The 25583-nt window shown below is 43.2% G+C and overlaps 1 protein-coding gene across 1 annotated transcript in view; it reads right to left on the bottom strand.

Annotated features, from left to right (window-relative positions):
• Positions 1–25583, bottom strand: part of DSCAM (DS cell adhesion molecule) — an 834563-nt gene that overhangs the window by 19000 nt on the left and 789980 nt on the right. Inside the window, exons 28-30 of the mRNA XM_037831465.1 lie at positions 20881–20911; positions 14314–14429; positions 8056–8205 (exon numbers count right to left, since the gene is read on the bottom strand). Coding sequence (XP_037687393.1) covers positions 8056–8205; positions 14314–14429; positions 20881–20911 — 297 coding nt within the window. The remainder of the gene's footprint in view (positions 1–8055; positions 8206–14313; positions 14430–20880; positions 20912–25583) is intronic.

Raw genomic sequence — 25583 nt, 5'->3', positions numbered from 1 at the left:
TGGCTCATCTAGTCTTTAAATGGCAAGCTTCTAGAGCAGACGGACCATAATTTTTTGTCTCTCTATCTCCCTAGCCCTTTGCTATTGTAGCATATTTCTTCAACGGAATTTTCTGAAATTGGACCAGGATGGCTTGGATTATTCAATCTAGAGTTAAGAGGAATTTGGATTTCACATGTCTACCATCTTCAAAATGTTAAGGTTTATGTGTACTTAGGCTGCTGCCAGATGGGTTCCATTTTCTCTGAGTCTGGAACCAGACAGCAAGTAGATGGGGCGAGCTGAGTTCTTAGCTCAACCCTGCAGTGAGCTAAGGAGACGGAAGTTATGGCAGCAAAAAAGGTGGGATACTGGAGTGGACCACTGTTTTGCCTTGTCTTGAATTCTGTAGGAAAGGAAACAGATGCGGTTATCTGGAATGATTTTTCTGGGCTCCAGCCTGAAGGCAACATAAGATCCTAGATGGGACCCTTCTCATCTTTGAATTCTCTGAGTCTCATAGAGGAATTTTATGCAGTTATATTTCAAAATACACTGGTCACTTCTAAATAGTAGTTTGGATTGACTGCTCAGCACTAATGGAGCACTTTCAAAGGAGCAAGAACTGATCAGGCCAACCTGTGACATCATTTCACTGGGATGTTTATATGCTGTCATGCACCTGGCAGTCCCTGCAGGCCATGGCAAGGGGGTTCACTTTGCGTCCATCCGCAGAGCCTGTGAAACCTCATTCAGGGGGTACATAAAGCCCCCAGAATGAAAGCACATAGCCCAGAGTTACCTAATGGAGGATGCAAAGGAAGATCAGAAAGGGGAAGTGACACAGCTCTTGAGTGAAAAAGAATGGCTCAGTGACTGCCCTTTCCTTGACCACACATGTCCTCAACCCAGACATCTAAGTTTTCCAGTACGATGTCTGCCTGGCACTGGTTCGTACATCATTCCACCTTGGAACATTAGAGACTGATGCTGGAAAGAAGGGAAATTACTTTCTTTTTAGATGAAGACTTTTCCTCTTTGCAAGTTTCTAGTTATTGGACTTTGAACCTAATCCATCATTCCAGGATCCTGGAGAGGAACATTCCAATGACAGCCAAATCAATATATTTTAAGATTTCCTGGGTCATCAAAATAAAATACTCAGTCTTGGTGCATATTCTCTGGGGCATTGATTTTAAGACAGATTTCATCTCTTGCTTGCAAAATTCCCTGGAAGACTTTGTCTGGAAGGTTTTTTTTTTTTGGCCTTGATTAGAATGTAAATGAGCTATGCTACCCTGCCAAGCTCTCTGGACAACAAGGTGTGAATGATAATTGTGTTTCTGCACTGAAATGCTAGGAGAGAGGTCCTCAAAGAGATAAGGAACCTTTATTATCAGTAGAAGGCTAAATGTCTTCCAGGCACTACCCACTTGATAAGTGGAGCTTAAGCAAGTAGAGCTTGTTATTTAAATGCTAATGAATCTTTTTCAGAAAATTATCCAGCTGCTTACATAAGTTTCCAGGGTTCTCATTTTTATTCTTCTTTAAGATTCAGGCAACTACATCAGAGGAGCAGTCTGAGAAGTTTTCTCCTGGGAGGGAGGATCCCTGGAGGGGCCAGTTCTATAGTCCCACACTGAGGACACAATTTCCTCAAACACCCCGACCCTCACCTCTTGTCATGGTCACACACCAAAGGTGGGGAAGGGGTTTCACTCCCGTCCCCCCTTTCCTCACAGAGATCAACCCATTTGGAAAATTTCATGGTAAACCTGCACTGCATGTGCCAATTTCTATTCAAAGCTAAAATGTTCTTTGAGTTAATTTTGTGCATTATCTCTTTTTTCTAGAAGAGGACAGTTTTGCCAGTGGCCTGATAGTGTTGAATATATAGGTCATGATATTACTTTTCTACACTTCTGCTCAGCTCTTAAGCAAGCACCCTAGAGGGGAAATTATCTCAGTATGTAGACTACTGGGGTGCCTGACACAGTTTTTCAATAATGGGACTTTCAGAGCTATTGTTTAGTTCCTGAACTGATCTGTTCTGTATGACAGTTCCTCAAATAGCAGCTAAAATAAAAATGTTACTTTGATTCCACCCAGCAGCCTCCTTTGTATAACTTACTAGATAATCCACTAAGCAAATAAATGTTGGGATTTACTGCCCCTGCATGGAAGGTATTTTGTTTGGCTCCCCAATATACTACTAATACAAATACAACTCAGTGATGAGGTCTCATGCTTGTTAAACAGTGAGCAATGGAAGTAACTGATAACCTCTCAGCTCCGGGTCTGAACTTGAATTAAGCTTCTGCTCATGGAATCAAATTATTTTCATAGTCCTGAATGTGGGATGAGAGGATTTTGTGGATGACAGGGCTATAAAACATGTTCTGCAAACTAGTACCGTGATGGTGGCACTACTCTGGCTCCCCCCTGCTATTGGTTTTCACCTCTTGAACATGCTGAGGCCTCAGCTTTTGTTGATGACTGCCATTTGTCTCATAGAGAGGATGGAAATGGGAGGCCCGACCTTTCCTATCATTTGGTTGACAGATATTTATGAAGGGCTTTTTAGGCACTGGGCACTCTTCACCTACAGACCCATCCCAGACTACTAGGGCATGTATTTTTTCAAAGTCCCAACAATAAAGATTCAATCCATGTTGTACGCTTTTCTTATTTAATACACCTTTGAAGTCTGTTTTTCAGTCCTCAGATTTCCTTTGTGTAGCATAATTGTGACTTAAAGGCAATAGAGAGTGGTTGACAGCAGGAGCTTTGAAGTTCACCCTGGCCCAGTGACCTCCTCTGATGTGCCCGTCTCCTTCCTCCCTGCAACTGGGGTAACGACATTTCCCATCTTCGGAGCTGTGTGGACTTGGATGAGAGTAGCGTGGTAGAATATGCCGGGCACTCGGGGAGAGCCTGATCAAACATGTGAGCCTGCCTAGGAGTCTCAGTGACAGAAACTTGGTGAGGGATGGAGTTTATTGGGAAGATGTTGGTCAAGAGATTTGGTGAATTGATTGAGAAGGCTATAAACTTAATTTAGAAGATTTGCGAGAAAAAAATACTCATTAAAAATCATAAAACCAGTTGCTGGAGAATTCGTGTGATTCAGCAAGAAACTGAATAGTAGAGATAGTAAGGCAGCAGCTGTGTCCTATTCATTTCCCATTCGAGCACTAAGTATATAATGGGTGCTTGGTAAGTTCTCGTTGCATGTGTGAATGAATGAATGAATGCCTTCCAGGTAAATATAACAACAACAGGTCAAGGCTAATACTTATCTCTTCACATGTCTTCACATCCTTGCACATTTTCCAAGTTAAGAAAGTTGATTTAAATTCTCCTTGGAAGGTAGTGATCTCATTGGGAAGTGTGCTGGTTTGAATATATTATGCCCCCCAGAAAAAGCCATATTCTTTGATGCAGTCTTATGGGGCAGACGTTTTGGTGCTGATTAGATTTGCATGGAAATGTGCCCCACCCAACTGCAGGTGATAATTCTGATGAGAAATTTCCATGGAGGCGTGGCCCCACCCATTCAGTGTGGGCCTTGATCAGTGGAGCCATATAAATGAGCTGATGGGCAGAGGGAACTCAGTGCAGCTGTGAGTGACCTTTTGAAGAGGAGCAACAGCCAAGAGGGACACTTTGAAGAATGCCAGGAATTGAGAGAGGAGCTGCAGATGATGGGACAGTTTGAAGATGGCTGTTGAAAGCAAACTTTTGCTCCAGAGAAGCTGTGAGAGGAAAAATGCCCCAAGAGCAACTACAAGTGACATTTTTGAGGAACTGCAGCCTAGAGAGGAACGTCCTGGGAGAAAGCCATTTTGAAACCAGAACTTGGAGCAGACACCAGCCGCGTGCATTCGCAGCTAACAGGTTTTCTGGACACCACTGGCCATCCTCCAGTGAAGGTACCCGATTGCTGATGTGTTACCTTGGACACTTTACGGCCTTGAGACTGTAACTGTGTAACCAAATAAACCGCCTTTTATAAAAGCCAACCCATCTCTGGTGTTTTGCATTCTGGCAGCATTAGCAAACTAGAACAGGAAGTATCTGCAAAGTGTGGTGGGATGACACCACGTACATATTAGAAGAGATGCCTCTAACTGGGTGAGGACAGACACCCAGCTCATTAGATGTATGAAGTAACAGAGAGCAAAGAAAGGGAAATTAAACTGATTGCCTATGTCCTGTGTAAGCTACTCAACCTTCTTTCTTTTACATCCCCGCAGATTCTGATTCCAGAATTTGATAGTTGTTCAATATTTTAAATATATTTGCTGAATGTCTACTGTGGTCAGCTACACCATTTTTGGTGCCAGGAATCGAGACACATATTACGGGTCCCAGCTTTCAACTGTTTCATAACCCCACGGGTGAGACAGAAGCAAGCAGAGCAGCAAACAACCAAGGGATGTTTTTGCAGTGAAAGAGATAAACAGCAAATGGGTGCAATTTCTCCCATCCTCATAATAAAAATTGATTGCTGTTCTGTGGCAAGCTAATAAAACACTTGGAAGCATAAATTTTACAATCCAGTCATTCTATGATGCAAATTACGTATTTTAGATGCTCTTCTTAAAATAAAGAATTCCTATAATGACAACACAGTCCTAGCAGAAGAGAATAATAATGCCTTGTGTAGTTGAAAAGAGAGAGAATGCAAATGAATTTAGGCACATACGCCAAACCACAGGGAGAAGAGAGATCTACGTGCTCTACGGGATTGCGGTTAACACAGGTGCAACACCTGCTTCCTGGGGTCCAAGAAGTGGGAAGGGTCCAGCTGGGCTTCCGAAGGTTTATGTTTCCGAATTTGTGTGGTCAGGCCTGTGGGCCAACCACCCGCCATTTCTAATTCTACAGGAAAAATGGAAAAAGCTTGGGCTCTCCCATTGTGGTCTGGGGGGCTATTTAACACAAAAGGGATCCCAAAGATCTCTTACTAATGCAGAGTGTTCTGTAGATGCTAAATGAATACCCTCCATTTTTGTTTATTTGTTTGTTTGTTTTGAACCATACACCGATGCATGGAAGAGAGCAGATTTGCCTAATGTTAATAAATACTATTTAAGGAAGATCATCGCAAATGAAAGTAAGTTTGGTCTATGAGCTGTGATATGATCATCATGTTAAACCATTGGGATGACAGCCTGTCAAATGGGTGACCCTACATACAAAGCCCCCCAAGAAGATCCGGCCAGCTACTTCTCCCAGCCCATCCATCCCTGCTCTCCCCTTTGCCCGGCTGCCAGTTATGATTCTGAACTTGGCTCATGCCTTCTCCTCAACAGAGCTCTCCCAAGCAACGACATCCCAAGAAGCCCCCTTCCTCTGCTCCCACACCCCCAAGTGCTCACCATCACATCGTTCTGATCTGTTTTTTTCCTAGTACCTACTGATAATTGAAAAATAATATCTTTACCTGTTTAATGTCTGACTTTCCCCTATAGGACGAAATGAACGTCTTTTTGCCTCTTACTCGCGATGTGTCCCCATCACCAAGCACTGGGCCGCATGTAAGCTAGATCCTTAATAAATATTTTTGGATGTTGAATGAAGGTGCTCGGAAGTCCCCCACGCCTGCCTGCCTTTTTATAGCCGTGAGACACCTGTCCCACCCAGCTGTGTCCTGCCTGCCACTCACCTATCACCTTCTGCTCAGAAGTCACGAATTCTGTTTGGGACTCGGATTCATGCCTCCTTAGATATTTTAACTAGAGTCAAATCAACATCCCCTTTATTCTGGGGTGGATGACGCAGTTGGACGGTTCTCAGTGTTGAGGCTCACTGCCTCCTCTCCAGTCTTAACTGTTTACTGGTGGCCTCTGTGCATTTCTCTGCTAATGGAACCCTGAAAGGGAGGTGGAAACCATACTGCCGTTCATCGGGCAGCAAGAACTGATGATGTGCCGTGACGGGGCACGTGAGGGGCGCTGCCCCACCGCTCCAGGGCAGGGGCGACAGTGAACATCTCCCGCTGGTTCTTGCCAAAGCTGCACCACTTAAGGAAGTCTCTCAATGAAGGGTTCACTCAGAAAACTAGCAACACAATCACCCAGGAAGCCTGCTACCATGCAGATTCTCAGGCCTGCCCTAAGCCACCTGGTCAGACTCTCCAGGGGTGGAGCCCTGGAGTGGGTGTTTTTAACAAGCACCTGGTGACTCTGATGCACACAAAAGGCCAGGAACTACCGCCTGGAGTATCTGATCTGATTTTTCTGCCTCTTTCCCCCTCTCCTATTATTATCCTCAACAACATCTCAGCTGCCAGGGCCAGAGGATCTGTCAACTTAAAGGACCAATCCCTCCAGGATCTCAAATCTTCCCTTGATTTAACAGCAAGAGGTGACTCAGAAACCCGTCATACAGTTGATTGTGAAAACCCTGTGGATCACACTCTCTTTATCCAATGTATGGATGGATGAGTAGAAAAATGGGGACAAAAACTAAATGAAAAATAGGGTGGGATGGGGGAATGATTTGGGTGTTCTTCTTGATTTTTATTTTTTATTCTTATTCTTATTCTTTCTGGTGTAAGGAAAATGTTCAAAAATAGATTGGGGTGATGAATGCACAACTATATGATGGTGCTGTGAACAGCTGACTGTACACCATGGATGACTATATGGTAGGTGACTATATCTCAATAAAACTGAATCCAATTAAAAAAAAAAAGAAACCCATCATGGCAGTGCCCCAAAGTAGCTGGAAGCTGACCAGCCAGATCACTTTGGAAAGGCCAATTTTCAGGTTCTTGGGACAATTTTAAGGGCAAGGCTCTCATACACACCCCTTCGCAAAGCTAATTCTCACTCACGTCCTATATATAACTTCAGACTGTGTTGTCATCAAAGAATAAAGGGGGTGAGGAAAGAAAAAAAGCGAGGAAAAAAAGGCTCCTTTAGGATGGTTTTTAAAACCATTTTAAAAATGAATTTCAATAACTGTTAAAGCCTTCCTTGTATACTACAGTGATATTCAATAGTCAACTGTTTGCTCAAGCTCAGTGCATTTCACAAACGCTCCACAAGTTAGACAGAATTTATGAAGAATAGCTTTTAATACTATAATATTTATTTTACTAATTATAATGCACGATTCTAAGAATGTCAGTTGTTGCAGAAGGTGATTAGAGATTTAAAAGTTAAACATCAAAGCTTTCAAAAAGATAATAATTGGGACATACCAATTTCTTAGTCTTTAAAGAGATTTAGAAACACTTTCAATTATGGAGAAATAAGAATACTTAGTTAGCAAACTCTAGATATATATTAGGGAATTTAATTCCATTAAAATAATCAATTTCCATATATTATGGACGTAAATAATAATTAAACCCAACATAATCCCTGGATTAGCAAGAATGGTAACTTTTCTCAGTTTGTTCAGGAGAAAAGCCTAAGTTTCGAGGACAGATAGATCTAGAGCTGAATCTATTATGGATGCAAATAATACTTAAAGCCAACATAATCCCTGGATTGTCTAGCAGTGTAATTTTTTTCAGTCTGTTCAGGAGAAAAGTGTAAATTTTGATGACAGGCTAATCTAGAGCTGAATCTTGGTTTTACTATTTATTGTGCAACTTTGAGCTGTTTATCCAAACTTGGAGACTCAGTTTTTCCATCTGTAAAACAGGGGCTATTACAACCACTTTACATGTAGGTATCTCTTAGGGTAATGCAAAGGTAACACTGAGATGACAGCATCCTTCTAATCCAGCATATAGTATGTGCACACTAATGCTCCTTCCCCTTTTCCTGTGTTATCTAAATAATAATAAAAATTAAAGAGAAGCTTGAACTAAAATTTCTAACACTTTCCATAGTAAAACAATAACAAGCATTATTGGTATCGACTGACATTCTTTTAATAACAGCTAAGACCAAATAATGGAAACTCAATTTCTCAAGTGAAGACATTGTCATACCTAATTGTTTCTTAGACCTAGGGCTGAAAACCCCCCAGTTTTCATTTGGCAGGGAAAGAATATCAGCGTGTTCCCAGCATCAATAATGCCCAATGCCATGGTAAGAGTTTTCGCCAACTCACTCGTTCCCGGCCGAGCATCTGAAACGTCCACCAACGGCCCCGTGGCCTGCGACACCGACTGGTAGTGGACCGTGTGGGTCACCGTCAGGGACTTTTGCTTGGCCGCCTCCCCGAAGTCAGCGTCGGTCAGCAGCACCGTGGAGCGGTCATCTGCAAAACAGCGGAATGCAGAGCAACAAACGCGGTCATTCCTCTTTGTTCCCACACCAGAGTTTGTAAAGCCAAACCAGACCAAACCAAACCCAACCAAAAGCAGAACTCCCTTTCCTTTGCTTTAATATTACAGCTACTACTGCTATTAACCTCATTGAAAGCAACAAAAACCACGGAAAATTCAAGCACTGTCTCTAGAATCGCTCTAGATTATCCTCTGGGGTTGGTTTCTGGGCCACAAGTTAGCCAGAATGGTCAACATGCAGAGAGGCGTTGCCCCTCAGCCTTGGGGCTTGGTTTCTTTTTCATTAAGCAAACCTCGATTTGGGGAAGCTCATTGTGCTCGCAGCCCATTTAATATAGTTTTGGATTCATGTATTTCTCTAAAGCTCACCTGAGGCTTCACCCATGATGTCAGCACCACCCAGTGACAGGGCTGCCATTTACAAAGGGTCCCTTGCGTGGCTGAAGAGCTGCATCTGTGGCACTAGAAAATGCCTCTGCAGCCTCCCTATTGGGGTTGGCTTTCAAACTGGACTTGGGAAATGTTGGGGGCGGGAGATGGGCAAAGAGAAAAACAATCATCAGAGCTTATTGATTCCTCTCTTTTAAAGGATTCCAGGATGCTCCTTTCCTTCCCACCCCTTTTGAGCTTTAATTACTCTACAGCATCCTTTAATTGACTTCTAAAATGACTCAATTATCAGATTTCTAAAGTCCTGCTGGTGTAGGCACCAGAAGGTTAGAGAAGCTGGAAAGTGGATTCTGATGAATTCTGGACATTTTAGTGTTTGGAGAATGAGCAAACAACAGGGCTGTGTGTCATAACTGGGTTGTCTCGAGATTTTCATTGCTTTGTTTGTGATACTTTTCACACTTTACTCACAAGCTTTTATTTTTACTCCAAGGGATGGTTTGGTTAGGGTAGATGGATTCTTAGTAAATATTCAAAGACTGCAGCCTGGGATGATGTTCATGAGACTTTGTCAGCAGGGACCAGGCTACCATTTGCGTTGGCTCCAGAATATTAACAGGGAAAGTCATAAATGACACAACTAGACTTTGTGCCCAAAAATGGCTCTGAACAGAATGAACCTTACAGAATCCAATTACTCAGGCTCTGGCAGGGAAGGAAAGCCTCTTGAAGTTAGAATAAAATTTCTTGGCAGGGAAACAGAGGAGGGACTGCCAAGGTGTCTGTTAGCCCCAGGGCAGGTGGGGCAGGCCGGCGGGCGGCAGGCGCCAGGGCTTGGCTTGGAGGTCTGGCCCTGTAGCCATCCCCCCACTGCTCAAGTGGGGTCCTCCTTCTACAGTGGCAGGTTCTTACCCCATGACCTGGCACCAGGGGCCTGGCATCGGTGTTGGTTTTCTGTGTATAACGTTGATGTGCTGTGGTTTGTAACAGCCAGCCCCTGCACACTGCAGATTATCTGCAGAGCTGGGTCACAGACTTTAATGGGGAATTTCAGGTGCCTGTCAGTTTGCAAGTTAACCATTTATATTGGCTAAAAATTAATGGCACTCTAATATTGGATTCTTCTAGTCAGAGCCCAGAGCATTTCCAAGCATCAGATTTCTACGTCCCCAATAATTAGAAAATGCCATTGACTTACTGTCGCACATCACCGGGAGGTAAATGATGCTTGGTGATAGATGATCCTGTGCGGCAGAATGTATATCTAAGGGTCCTTATAATGTGGAGACATGATGGGCAGAACTTTCTCTGCTGTTAACCCAGCAATGACTGGCTACTAGGACGAGTCCTTGCACTCACAGGGCCGGTCCAGCTATCTATTTTAACAGCCGCATGTAGAATTATTATACAGTCTACAGGGGAACACTTAGCAAATATCATAACCATATTATAAGGTCAAGGAAATTACATTTTGATTTTCTAACTGATGTCTCAAAGGAAATTTTTGCTTTCATGTCCAACTGATGGCACTAAATAAAAGAGATCCTAGGTGTATTATTGAAAAGAAAAACATGATCAAAAGCAAATCTTACTACCTTATTCTGATGTGAGCCAAGCTAATAAAAATGTGTGTATTTTAGGATAAGCAGCGCCTTCTCCTACAACACAGGAAGTGTTTCTCTGGGGGCCACATCAGATGTGATCAACCTTTCCCTGAGTGCTCTTACGCCGGGACCAACCTCGAATCCAGCGAGGGTGGCACAGGCCATGGGTGAGGACACAGTGCAGAAAAGGTGGGGAGCAGAGACGGGAGACAGGGGCTGCACTGCCACCTGTCCTTCTACCACTGCCTTCCTGTCAGGAGCATCTGGGGATGTGCTGGGAGTTGGGCAGTTTTGTCCAGACCACAGGAAAGGGGAGTGTCCTGGGACGAGAGGGCTGGCAAATACCTCCCCAAACCAACACAGAGCTGGGTTCCACCAGAGACAAGAGGAAGCCTCAGGAACCTGCTTCAGTGTCTGTTTTCCCTGGGTGCTGGAAAGCTCAGAGGTGTTTCTAAGGCAAAGGTTTTGAGGAATGGCCTGCAGGTAGGGACCCAGGGGGCTATGGCTCCATCACAGAGGTAGAGGGCAGGTGGTAGAGCACAGGGACACTGGAGTGAGCTGCTGGGTGGGGAACCTCATTCTGCTCCCAATTGTCTGCATGACCTTGGAAAGTCATGGAGCCTCTCTGATTCTCTGTGAGAAAATCTTTTTTTCTGATGTTGGTTGAGAGGATGAAATTAAATAATGCACATAAAGTGCTCATAAAAGTACATGGCGGGAGTCTGGGGAAGATGACAGCTAGGTGAGACAGAGCAAAAATCACCTCCATGGAAAACACTAGATAAAAAACCAGAAAGTGAGCCAGAACATCACTTCCAGAGTAGCACCAGCCGGACAAGGTCTGCTAAAGACACAGGGAATGTGCGTTTGGTGAAACCAGGAGTCTGCATTCCGAAATGAGTGAGTGAGTCGGCTGAGTCCTTCGGCCATGCTGCGGTGTGGGGAAACGGTGGGTTGGCATTTTAAAATAAAAAAATAAGCCCGGGAACAGCTGCAGATAAGACGGGCGCGGTCTGGACTAACGCCTCGGGGTCAGGGGTGGAAGATACCCCTTCCCACACCCACTGCTGATTGTCTCGGGTCCAGGGGAGCAAAGGGGAGCCAAAAGGAGAGGAAAAAAAAAAAAAAACGCATGACTTGCAGCTGTCTCCCCAGCAGGCGGGGCTACTCCTGCCCGGGGCCGAACACACAGCACAGAGCCGAGCCAAGAAACCCAGCCTGACGGGAGTCTTTTCCACAGCACTGTTCACAAGACACAATATTGGCCGTGGACAGTGGCCTTGAATACACCCATGGCTGATTGTCCCAGAGCTGGGAGGGCGGAGCTGTGCGGAAAGGGGGAAGTTAACAGGTCCCATTCAACCACCTTTGAAGCGGGCTGGGAATGCCCCTACACAGCCCGGCGGCCCAGGGCTTCTCTGGAGGCCGGCACTCACTTGTGACGTGGCACGGCCCTCCCCGCCCTCAACAGAGGTCCTGGAAAAGCACAGCAGGGAGGGGGGAACCGCTCGGAAATCCCAGGGAACCTAAGCCAATACCAAGGGCTTTTGGGTCAGTGGCAGAGAAAAGCCTTAAATCTCCAGGAACACCTGGGAGGTTTGATTATTAAAGATGCCCTTCTTCCCTAACCACTCAGACACACACCCCTCATTCAGGGCGGACAGCACCGGCACCACACCCAAATTAAGTGCACCAATTGGACCCCACAAGAATCAGATCCCTGCACACCACAAAGTTGGGGAGAACTGACTTGAGGGGAATAGGTGACTCACGGACGCCATCTGCTGGTTAGTTAGAGAAAGTGTACGCCACCAAGCTGCAATTCTGACAAATTCAAGATCAAGTAAAGCAAATGCCAAGAGGCCAAAAACAACAGAAAATCTTAAAGCATGTGATAAAACCAGACGATATGGAGAACCCAAACCCAAACACCCAAATCAAAAGATCAGAAGACACACAGTACTTGGTGCAATTAATCAAAGAATTACAGACAGGCAATGAGAGCATGGCATGGGATATAAAGGACAAGAAGAAGAGCATGGAACAGGATATAAAAGACATAAAGAAGAGCCCAGAAGAGCATAAAGAAGATATTGCAAGAGTAAATAAAAAAATAGAAGACCTTATGGAAATAAAAGAAATTGTAGGCCAAATTAAAAAGACTCTGGATACTCATAATACAAGATTAGAGGAAGGTGAACAACAACTCAGCCTCCTTGAGGACTACAGAACAGAAAATGAAAGAACAAAAGAAAGAATGGGGAAAAAAATCGAAAAAATTGAAATGGATCTCAGGGATATGATAGATAAAATAAAACATCCAAATTTAAGACTCATTGGTGTCCCAGAAGGGTAAGAGAAGGGTGAAGGTCTAGAAAGAATATTCAAAGAAATTGTTGGGGAAAACTTCCCAAACCTTCTACACAATATAAATACACAAAGCATAAATGCCCAGAGAACTCCAAATAGAATAAATCCAAATAAACCCACTCCAAGACATATTCTGATCAGACTGTCAAATACTGAAGACAAGGAGCAAGTTCTGAAAGCAGCAAGAGAAAAGCAATTCACCACATACAAAGGAAGCAACATAAGACTAAGTAGTGACTACTCAGCAGCCACCATGGAGGCGAGAAGGCAGTGGAATGACATATTTAAAATTCTGAGAGAGAAAAATTTCCAACCAAGATTACTTTATCCAGCAAAACTCTCCTTCAATTTTGAGGGAGAGCTTAAATTTTTCACAGACAAACAAATGCTGAGAGATTTTGCTAATAAAAGACCTGCCCTACTTCATATATTAAAGGGAGCCCTACCGACAGAGAAACAAAGAAATGAGAGAGAGAGAGAGAGAATTTCAATGGACATATATAGAATATTACATCCCAGGTCACCAGGACACACGTTCTTTGCTAGTGATCACGGATCTTTTTCCAGAATGGACTGTATGTGGGGACATAAAAACAAGCCTCAATAAAATAAAAAATAAAAAAATGAATTTGTTCAAAGTACATTCTCTGAGCACAACGGAATACAAATAGAAGTCAATAACCATCAGAGACTTGGAGAATTCACAAACACCTGGAGGATAAAAATGAGGGGGAGATGAAAACATTCCCAGACAATCAAAAGCTGAGGGACTTCATCACCAGTAGATCAGTCCTAAGCAGGCTGAAAGGAGGGGACACTAAACAATTGACTGAAACCACATGAAGAAATAAAGATTTCCAGTAAAGATCACATAGTAAATATAAATACCAATACTACTGTATTGTTGTTTTATAACTTCACTATTTACTTCCTACAGGATCTAAAATACATAAACTGTAATGATAAAAAAAAAAAAAGTACATGGCATTTAGAGAGCATTCAATAAACATTAGCTAGCTATTCTTCTGATTATCCTTGTGAGGGAAATAGGAAGTCTCTAATTCTGGGATAGAGAACCATACAGGCAGGCAGTGTGGGCAGTGGGCTTAGAGTGCAAAGAGAATTGAAAGGGTCAAGACACCAGGATTTAAGAGGACAAGCCAAAAACCTCTCTGGGTGTCTGTTCTCCAACTGCAAAACAAAAGAGTTGGGTGTTTCCCAAGTACTGCTAAGGAAACAGGTCCCGGATGTTGATGGGGGGACCTGGGAAACAGTGCCAAGACATTCGCTTCTTTCACTGTTGAGTAGAGTTCAAACATTTTCTGTAAGGAAGGCTGATCTTAATGAAGTTGATGAGTAGACTACAGAGGGCATTTTCATCTGGGAGCTTAGAGCACAGCCCTTCCAGGTTACTTGACTACAAGCACTGGTTTTCTGGAGTGGTGCCAATGGGCTCCCCAGGAAAGACCCAATGCAGATCAAAGTTGGGGAATCCCTGTCCCAGGTGACCTTTGAGGTGTATGTAAGTCAATTTCCCCCCACATGTGCTGGTACTCATATTCTCCTTAATGCCTATTTATCTACCTTCTAACTTCTTTGCTCTTAATAGCATTTAAGATGTTCCCCTATCTAATATTTCCCATACTCCAAGGATTGGGCTGAAAGGGCATTGCTGCAGCATCCACATTGTGCAAGACAACAAACAGGGCAACTTACCGATGGTCTCCATCGTGTCTCTCTCTTCAATCAGAAGCTGAGCCCTGGGTATGTCAATGTGCATTCTCAGGGTCTGCTGTTGTTTGCTCAGGGTATCTGATGTCCGGGTATTCTTACTGGGAACAAAACAGGGGAGATGCATTCACAAATCCAGCTCAATTTTATGTTATGCCACCATTTGGTTGTAAAACACCTTGGTATATTGTCTAATTAAGCAAATGACTGTGGGGTGTGATATGAGATTTTTTCCTTCATGTAAATAATATTTATTAGTATTAATTTTTGGCTGAAAATTAACAATGGGGAGGTGCAGAAAATACAAATTATCGATAGAGACTGGTTCTGTGTCCACCAACAGAACATTTGGAAATTTCCCATTCCTGTGTAAAAGCTAAATGAAACTGATTAAAAAGTGATTTTTAAACCAACAACATTTCCATTTTTCAGATACGAGATATTTTGATGATAATAAAGGAGAAAACGTGTGCAGCATCTGTTCATTAGGAGGGGATCCACTGACAGATTTGTATTTAAATCTGGGGCCATGTTATCTTTGTTCTATCAACAAATCATAAACCTTGTTAGCTTCCTTGACATTAGTTTAGTTCTCTTAACGGAAAGTACAATTCAGAACAGGAAAAAAAAAAAAAAAGCAATTATTACAATAATTTTATCCCAAAATTTGTGTACCAGAAAATTACTCTGAGAGTGAGCTATCTTCCAAAAGTAAATGAAAATAGCTAGTAAAACTGCATTGCATCATCATATTCAGTTACAGCCTGCAGTAAAAAAACTCCACATTCCACAAAAACACCACAGAGCCAATAAAGGCCTTAATTAGCAATCCACATAGAAGGCTGACTACTCAGTCTCTACAGAATGGAAGAATTTACTAGATTTTAAAATAATGTTTACCGAAACACCCTTAAAGAAGAGACTGTCATTTGTATAATCCAATCAACGAGCTAATCTATGATGTTCATAAATCCGGCTCAGTCACGGTCAGAAGCTGTTTTGAGAAAGGTTTCTGGAACCTACTTCACTGCAACGACTCTCCATCCACGCGACGTCCCACAGGCTTTTCTCTCTTACCAAGCAGTTCCCGAGGAGCCCCAGGTTCTGCCTCTGGGTGAGGGCAGCCTCACACCTGCCAATGTCAATGAGCCGAAACTCGGGTTCACTAAGGAACCCCCTTGGACGTTTGCCTGCTGAGTCCATGTTAGCGTTCTGCATATTTTATAATGCCCCTCTCTTCACTTGAGTATAAGAAAAACAGCCCATGGCAAAAATGACTTCTGAAAGGTGTAGCACACCTACTTCACACTCGTTCTTTTTTTTTTTAATTCAATTTTCTTGAGATACATTCACATACCATGCAGTCATACAAAGCATACATTCAATTGTTCACAGTACCATTATATAGTTGTGCGTTCATCACCAAAGTTAATTTTTGAACATTTTCATTACCACACACACAAAAATAATAAGAATAAAAATTAAAGTGAAAAAGAACAATTAAAGCAAAAAAGAGCACTGGGTGCCTTTTTTTAATTTTTTTTTTTGCCCCCATTTTTCTATTCATCCATCCATACACTGGACAAAGGGGAGTGTGGTCCACTTGGCCTTCCCAATCACATTCAGACTTGTTCTTTAATCAGATTTATTGGCCCATGGGAGAGCACCTGGGCTATAGCATGAGATTATGCTAATTTGCACAGAACCCCAATTCAAATGTGTTGGCCTGAAATAGTCACATGGTCTCTACTCTCTCTCAAATTACTGACTCAATAACTTCTTACTTCGTTTGTGGTTTTCAAAACAACACAGCAAAGCCATCAAGAATTCAAATGCTTGTATAACGTAAAGAGCATTTGTGGTGACTTGGGAGGGTGGCAGTTATGCCATCGTTTAGACAAGCTATATTTCCACAAAAACATATGGGGGCCTACTGCTCTGTGAATATCAGAAAGATCTGTTTAGAAACTTCACCAGGGACCTGAGCCTTGTCCTCACACCAAAAATAGAAGTGTGAGCTAGTCCCTTCTGCTCGTCATGAATAGTTATGAGGCAGTCAGTGGCCGCTCCGTTAAACAGCTCTGCACTGGAAGGGCAGACTATGCTTAAACAACGAGGGGTGCGCTGTCAGAGCCACGCAGGAAGCTGGCGGAATCACTGCTGTGAACTGCTGCAACTGGCACAAAGACTCGGAACACAATTAAGCCTTACAAACAAGGACAACGAAAGCTGGAGGTAAACTCCATCTTCCCCTCTAAGGTCAGCAAGCTACAAGGCTCTGCAGTGGGAAGGCAAGAAAATGCCCCACTCAGCCTTCAGATTCAGGAGCGAATTGTTCCCCACCACCTTCGCACTTGCTGTCCCCTTTGCTTAGGACCCGCTGCCCTCTGCCCCCCAGTGCCCACCTGGCTGCCTCACTACACCCTTCAGGACTTGACTCAGATGCCAGCTTTTCCAGGGAGCCAGGCTGGACATGCAGTGGGAGCTCCACCTGCCTCCTCGCCCCAGGCTCTGCTTTGTTTCCGTAGCACTTTTTGCTACCTAGCATGTATTAATCTTATTTATTATCTGTCTCTCTCACTGGAATATATAAGCTCCTCAAGGGTTATTTTCCTCTGCTCTGTCCCCTGTATGTCTCCAGAACCTAAAAGAGTTTCTGGCACCAAGTATGTACTCAATACATATTTGATGAAGATTTCATGTTATTTTGGGGTACTTTGTTAGCTGATTAACCTGTCCCGAAAGACTTAACTTGGGGGCAATAACAATAGGTTTATTAAGCCCCCACCAAAATTGTTTCATTTTATCAAAAGTTACTGCCATATTTGAAAATCTATTGTTTTATGAGGGCTGATTCTCAAAATTATAACCACTAATAGAAAATTAGCAAAACTTCAAAAAAAAAAAAAAAGTGATTTGAAGAAACCTCATTTGTGACCTGGAGAAAGGCTCTGAATGTTTTCACTGTGCAAGCACAGTTGCCTCTTTTGTATGATATAAGACCATGCTAAACGTATTCATTATTATTGAAATGTAATCTTCCAACCAACACTTGCCATCTGGTTGTTTAATTAAAATGGCCACTATCAGGAGATTTGAGGGTGGTTTACAGGGTGCAGTGTTTCCCAGCTCAGCCAATAAATTACTTGTAGCTGCTACAACTCTTTAAAGTCTGAATATTTCTGTTAAAGAGCGTGGGAAAAAACTCATCAAGATGTCCGCACAGCTCTTCCTGCCCCAAATACTATATAAAGCATTCTTTAAGTGCAAAATAACCGTAGCACTGCCAGGAGCCTATCTCATCATAATGCTTTGGTGGGTAAGATTTTTTAACTATGTATATACAATATGAACTCTCAATTTGAACCTTTCTGTACTTTGCTTTCCCTCTCTCTCTTACTAATACTCATTGTTGGACATTAAACATCTATTAGTGCTTTAGAGTAACGTCTTAGGAGGTCAGTATGTTTTTAAAAAATTATTCTCTTTGGGTACTATGGGTGAAGCCTCTCTTCTCCTTTCTTCTCTGGGATGGTTTGCTTGGGAGAAATGGATGGATATCTGGGGCATGACGGCCAGCCTTGGGAGATGGTGCCATGCGGGAGAGCCTCTGATCTTTAGTTGCATCTGCACAGCTGGCCCTGGGGCAGACGCTGCTGCTGAAAATTATGCAGATGCTTCTTTTGGAACATGGTAGCAAAATCAATGTGACATTCACCTAGATCACAGAATATAAAGCTAGGAGCATTAGAATGGCTGTCTAATCTAAGCCTCTCATTTTTGTCTGGGGAAACTTGGACCCAGAGGTAAAAATTCCTTGCCCAGGATCAAAAAACGAGCTGGTGGCAGCATTAGGCCTGGAACTAGACCTTCCAGTTCTCTGTTCTTCTAGTCAAACCTGCTAAGTCCTCAGCTTTCTGGAGAAAACACAGTGGAAAGATCAGGGGCAGCAGTTCAAATTCTTCTCTGGACCAACAGACACCAGTGCCTACAGATCCTGGGCCATGGCTGGAAGGGTTGGCCCTGAGCTGACCAGGTAGGTGATAAGGTCCTTTGATGCCTGGACCATTAACCTACCAAATTTAGAATGAACTGACCCTTCAAGATTAAAAGCATTGCTTTTACTTCTCAATTAATCTTACGTAAGTCCACGGATATGAGGAATTTGGAAATTCTCTTCATTTTCAATCACTTTCACTTTTGGGAGGAAAACCACCTTAACCATCTTAAGTGGTAATAATTACTGGTTTTAATGTTCCTAATTTCAGTTGGCAATTGATAACTGGGAGCACCATGATTAATGCTTGCTCTCGTCAACAGGTGGTCTTTCAGCTACAGTAATTGCTCTTTAATGAAGAGGGTGCTCTCTCAGGACTTGCTCTGTTGCTAATAAGAAGGGGCAGGGATGAATCCAGAACATCTGGAGATGCTAACATCACAGGGTAACTAAACAAATGTCAGACACATCTGGAAACACATGCTACAGGTTTAGGGCCTTTGGGCAGAGATACAGTTTATGGTTTGGGTGGGGATGGCTGGGTCAGGAGGAGAGGGCCACTGTGGTGAGCAGAAAGCATGGCCCATCTGTAGGGGCACTGCTCCTAGCTACAGTCAACCTTTATGTTATGCCCAGTGTGGCCAGAATATTTTCTAGACAAGGCAGAAAATCAAAGTATTTGTGAAATCTCCTGATTTTTAAGTGTCTTCAACTAATTCATATTTTTTAAGTCTACACGAGAAAAACTGCTTCATTTGGCAGACGTTACTACAAATAGAGTAACTCTGGCTTGTTTGTTTTCCCAGATGTTTTATCATAAGATCTACTCCATATAATTGCACATATAATCAGATGTCTGCCTTGCATGTGAGCACAAAAATGTCCAAACGGTTGCTTAACAAACAACTACAGACTTTCACAGGAGCATGCACTAATGGCATTTCACGTAGCATGTGATGTAAGTCTGATTTAGTGTGACTGGATACCCATTACGAAGATGTTTTGTAGCTGTTTGCCTATCTTTGCTTCTCCTCTTACTTCCAGCTGTCTATCTGATACCTCCAGTGGATGCCTGGAAACATTTCAAATTCATCGTGGCCAAAACATTTCTTTCCATTGCCATCAAATGGCCCACCTCCAAAAAAAAAAAACAAAACAAAAAACCGAAGTCCATAACTTGCCTCTGTCTTCCTACTCGCTGCAAATGCACCAGGGTTCACCCTAATTTCTCATGCTAACTATGTTGGACTATCCTTGATTCTTCCATATTTCTTAGCCATGATTCAAATTATTTTAAAGCATACTATGGCCAAAGCAACACATCTGTGGGAAATGTAATCCCTGTGCCAGTGGTATTTCACCTCTGCCTTCAGTCTTCAAAGACGCTGCTGATATGGGGCATGGGCTCTTTATGAAAAACAAAAGTACAAATTTTACATGCAAAGATATAGGGCTGGGGACACAAAATCCAACTGAAGGTGGGGATGGGGTTGGGGAGAGGCCTTATACCCATCATCTTCTTCCCATACCAGTCATCCCTAAACAGCAACATCAAGGTCCCCATCCTGGTCCCTGACATGTCCCTCACCCATCTCCTAGATTCTGAATATCCTTTTTTCCCCACATTTTGTTTAATCATTACATATAAAGGGTTTGAAATGCAAATATAAGGGAGGGGTAACACACCCATGAATCCGTATGTGTAAATGACTAATACCGGAGTGTTTCAGTTTTTATAGAGGAAGGAGATTGGACAACAGAAGTAAAATAAATACTTGAAGGAGGGGACTGGGCAGCAAATAGGGTTTGGGGACATCGAAGGAATCTGCCTTTCTCATCACATCTTTGCCTACTGGCAAGACCTGCAGACACTTAAAGTAAAACTGCGCAGGATGCACTGTTGTCTTCTGCAGGTGTCAACATTCACTTATTTATTTGACAACCTTATTCATTCATCTATTCAGCAATTAAGAACTGAGCTACTAAGTTGCTGGGTATGCCTAACAGGACAGCAAAATATGCAGGCTGAGACCTGCAGGGCCTGTCAGTCAATGGGATCTGCAGCAAAATTCAGGGGATGCTACACAGAGGGGTGTGTTCAGTTCCTGGGGGAGACACTGGTGCCCATGTCTTAGCTCACTGCCTTTGAAGAGTACAGTGCACACTGAGGGCATTTTCTTTTCATTTTTTTTTTTTGTGGTTTCTTTTTACCTTGGCTAATTCTGCCAGGTTTGATTTCAAGCATGTTGTATTTGATTGGAAGCAAAATCAAAGCTATTTATATATAATGTGCCCCCTTGTTCCTAGATAAATAGACCTTCCTTGGCTGAGTCCAACCAACAAGCAAACTACATACACATGTATAGAAATATTTTATTTGGTATCTATATATTCAAATGGAATTACCTGGATATTTTGGTATGTAGAATGGAAATTACATGTTGATAAGAAATACATTACCAATTTCAGACTGTCATCATTGAAAAAAAGTATTCATTAAGGTAAATTTGAAATTCTCCAAATATGATTTCTGGGGTGCTAGGTTTTGTTCTTACCTCATGAGCATTTCGGCTAAACTCTTTGCATCTGGGAAAAGAAAGTTAATATTAGTACACGATAAACTACTCATTAACATTTGTGACAAATATTCTAGAGTGTCAGAAAACAATAGCCATTTAAAAATGTAAACGTATACCCAGATCACTGCTAATGTCCTAAAGTTTTATGGATTCCTTATTTCTTCCACATGGGACTCATATCTTTTTTTTATTACAAGGAGGTAGCATAACTATTCTGAGGCCATAAAAATTCTCAGAGCTCTATTAAAAGTTTTATTATAATCTATTTAGATGCCACAACTAGAAAATCCAATTTTATTTTCAATAGTCAGAAAATGAGCATTTTGAAAGTAACTCATTTATGAAGAACAAATTCTACTCTTTTTTATTATCAAAATCACAGAATTAAGAAACTTATGACATGTAGATGATTAAATAACAGCAATATTATAAAGCTATGAGTCCCTGAGGTGGGTCCAAGAATTGTATAAATGGCATATCATCGCATCTAGAAACTTGGCTGTGTATTTCAAATTCAGATATAAAAATTCTCTTTTTTTTCCCAAGAAGACATTGTTTAACATGACCTGGAAACCACCTCTGACCAAAGAAATCCTGCCTTAAATGATGTAGTAAAAAAAAAAAAAACTCCTCTTTTTGATAGCTTTGTTTTGATATTTTCATCTCCCTTAAAATATAATATATTCTTTTTTACACACTTTATCCTGGCAACAGTGAGTGTTTTCTTTCTTAGAACACAAAAGCACCCCCCCACACACACTTTTATTTCTTTCACAAGTCTTGATGTTAAATGCACAGTTCAATGAACAAACTTTCCAGAAATGCACTCAGTTGACTGCGTGGTTGGCTCTGTAGTGAAGAAATTACACATGTAGGAACATTTTCATCTCATTATATTGGAGGCTGACATGTACAAGCAAATGTTTTCATGTCGGGGAATGGCAAGCTCTTTCTGAGGTGTGTGGAGGTGGCAGGGACAACCACACAGGGATGGAGGGCTGCCGCCACATAGGCCCACGCCCAGGTCTGTGGGGGAGCCGTGCCCATCTGCCTGGGTAACCTCGAAGCTGGGCACGAGGCTGTGCACAGATGGGTTCAGTCTGGGAAATGAACCAGGTCCCATTCAACCCACCCACATGGCGAAGCAAAGAAAGTAAAACAGCATTCAATTCCCTAGTTCAAATCTTTATATTTATCTGCAAAGACAAAGTAAATATTATGATGAGCTTTGTCTCTTACAGAATGATTTAACACTTAAAAAGTAAATATATATGTATTACATGCTGGAAGCTTGGGAGTAATTGGCTTCATTTAACCACCAAGCAGTGGCTAGTACAATACTTCAATAAAGAGGTGAAAAATTTCAAGGAGTAAACATTTTGCTTTAGTTCAAACATCTTCAGAATTAATCTGCTTTTCTCACTCTGCCTGTCATTATCATTCATTTCCTTTTCTTGAAGACATTCATCACAGATTTTTCTTCTGTGATCTTTTCATATCTAAGATGTGTTAAGTAATTGCAGTGTCCAAAGAGTGAGAACAGAGCTTTCCTCCAAAACTGGCCTGCTCCAACTGCAGATTTGTTCATAGTTGGCAAGCGTCTTTCTGACATGAAGTGTGCCACCGGCTTGGGTGCTCCAACCCATTTGGGTCAACTCATCCCCATGCTCAGCATTCTACAGTAGATCCTTTCTCTTTCTCTCCTAGCTACTATTGGCTCCTGAGTTCTCCCGATACTGTTAGAAGATCACACGACGGAAATTCACTTCTTTTGTAAATTAATCTGTGAGTAAGATGAGAAATGCTCATGGGATGTTAAGTGCAGTGATGGTGTTGGATTGCACAGTTGGCATCAGGAACGTCTTCTGGGGAGTGTGCTGGGACAGGCTGCAGGGAGAGACGAGCACTTTCTTGGAGTCTGGATTGGGCTGGTTACTTTAGGACTGTTAGCTCATGTCCCTCTAGTGTCAGCCTTGGCCTGGAAACTAGCTCATGTCCCTCTAGTATCAGCCTTGGCCTGGAAACTAGCATGCCCATTTCAGAACTGAAGAGACTGGGTCCCGGATAAGTCCAGTCAATTGCTGTGGCCAAGGGGGGATCCTATCCAAGTTCTGTTGGTTCAAACTCCACGTTCACCTCAAGGTCCTTTGTAGAGTGGAATCAGGTCATATTCTCAGGATACAGAGGAGGGGATGGCTCGTGCCAGAGGGCTGAGGGAGATGATCCACGGAGAGAATGATGTGCAGACTGAACCCCCATAAAGGAAGCTTGGGGCTTGGGAGCACTGCCAGGCATGGGAAACATGCTCCACAACAGAAAACTAGCGTGCACTGGAATTCTTGGTGCATTCAGGAAGCGACTGGACAGAGACGTCTCAGGATTGCAGTGGACAGACCAACTGTCAGGAGGTGCTGGAGGGTGCTTGGCTCAGGAGAAGCGACCCTGGATTGCAGGCCTTATCTGAAAGCTCTCCAGGCCCGGGGTGGGGAGGATGGAGGAGGAGGGTGGAGGTTGTGGTGGGTGGGCATTGGTGCTATAAACTAGCATGTACCAGAGGGGCCTGGGTCAGAATGGGGTGCTCAGATAGATGCACGCGCTGCCGTGAGGGCCGAGGCCAGGCGGCTGGGGTCACAGGGAGAAGGGATTTGCAAGCCTTGGAGACTAACGGGGTATGGAGGGGCTGGGTAGAGGAACTCAGGGTGCCCAGGGAAATGGAGGTTTGGGATGCGGAGGGTTTATGGTAACATGAGCGGCGGGAACAGGGCTCACAGAGGACATGGAGGCGGCGATTTGGGAGGAAAGCCGAGGTGTTTGGTTCAGACACATTGGATTTAAATTGAGATGGGAGAGATGTCAGGGCTGACTTGGGTGCTACTCGTATTCATACAGAGGGAGGGTAGAGAGAGGGAGATGACGAAATCCCAGACACACTTTGTTTAGAGGAGAGAAGAGCAACTGGGACAAGTTAAAAGCAAAACCAAAAAAAAGAATCATAGAATCCCAGGATTGTAGGGTTGGAAGGAGCATTAAAGGCTTTTCCAAGCCACCTCCTAATAAATGCTGGATCCTTCCACAGTGTCTTGGCAGATCTTAAACGAGCTCTGCCTGTGTGGGGCTGGGGGATGCTCCAGTGAAGGGGTGACTCCATACTTCAGACTCATACCCCCAATCCCTGTATGGAAATCTGACAGAATCTCCAGTGCTCCTTTGCTTTCCTCTCTCCCGCAGTTCAAATCTCAGGTAGTAGTCAGGAGCCTCCTCACTGGTCATCCCAGGCCACTATCAGCCTCAGATGATGTCCACCCTGTGGGGAGGCCCATGTACCCTCCACTCAGATCTGCCTGGGTCAGACCTAGTTACCATCAGAGCTCATCAGAGCAGAGGCCAGCTCACGGCCCAAGTCGTCTTTCCAGCTCTGTTGCCTCTTAATTCTGTCCTCCAACCCTCTCTTCGAGCCATTCTCTGCCAAGACCCACCCTGTCTTTGCTTCTACAAGCCTCTCCTTTTTCTCCACCGTCCCATGCAAATGCCCCCCGCTTTGGGCACCCTCCCAAGCCCAGCAGGCAAAGTAACTTCGGCCTTCCTGGCTGCCCTGCTCTCGGCATCTGCTTCCAGCACAGGCCTTCCCACCCTGCACCGTAACTGTCTGTTCTCGCATCTGGCTCTGCCAGCTGTGAGCTTCCCGAATAGCGCCTGTAGTGCTTCACTTTTCTCTCCAGGCACAGCCTCCTGCTTCTAGACAGTAAAGTCACACAAAGGTTTCCTGAGGATACATTCAGTTGTGAGAAACTTCTTCCTTCTCTTGTGCTGAAATCCCTTGATGCGATTTCTGCCTGTTTGTAATGACAATGCCTTCTGGAACTTCCAATAAGCAACTCAAACATTCCCGCAGACCTGCCAAGCCCCCTGTTGGCCCTCGGCGGTCTCTTTTTCAGGTTTAACTTGTCTAATTTTCTCCCCCTTTCCTCACATGAAACAATTCCTGCCCGGGGGTCTCTTCTCTCAAAAACCTGTGATTTCTTATTCTCCTTTATTAAACGGGGGTGGTGAGCACAGAAAGTGGTAATCTTTGTATATTCTCCTTTTCCATGCAGTGGTGAGAACCCAATGCTCATTACATGTGATGCAAATTAATTTTTAAAACTTAAACAGAAGACTTTACATTCATCCTTATTACATGTCATCTTCTTGGTTCTGCCTTTCAACATTTCTGAAAATCTGGCCGTTTCTCTCTAAAACATTAGCTTTCCCACCTGGATTTGTGCCACCTCAAAAATCAGGTCAGCCTGCCAATGTTTTCAGCTACAGCCTGGAGCTCCCTGACATCAATCAGTCCTGTTAAAACAGAAATGTGTTTCCTCCTGGCTTCTGGTAATCCCTCTCTTTTCCTGATTGCTCACAGAGCACCTGTTGGTGAGCATCTACAATCATCTATAACATAAACTAATTTTATTTTCAATCTATATTTTGTAGAATCTATTGTTTTTGAAAATGGATATAGCGTCTAACTATCTTCTAGCCTCTCTACTTTGCCTTTAATTGTTTCAAGATTTCCCACAAAGACCTAAGGATTATATCTCAAAAACTTTTGTGCAGAACTCTAAGATGTTAAACTTTGGGGTCTGGGGACTGGAACCCCTTGATACTTTCCCTAATCTTCCTGTGGCAAAATGTGGCCC

Source organism: Choloepus didactylus, chromosome 1 (genome assembly GCF_015220235.1).
Source record: "Choloepus didactylus isolate mChoDid1 chromosome 1, mChoDid1.pri, whole genome shotgun sequence".
NCBI classification, from domain to species: Eukaryota; Metazoa; Chordata; class Mammalia; order Pilosa; family Megalonychidae; genus Choloepus; species Choloepus didactylus.
This window is presented reverse-complemented; position numbering and strand designations above follow the sequence as displayed.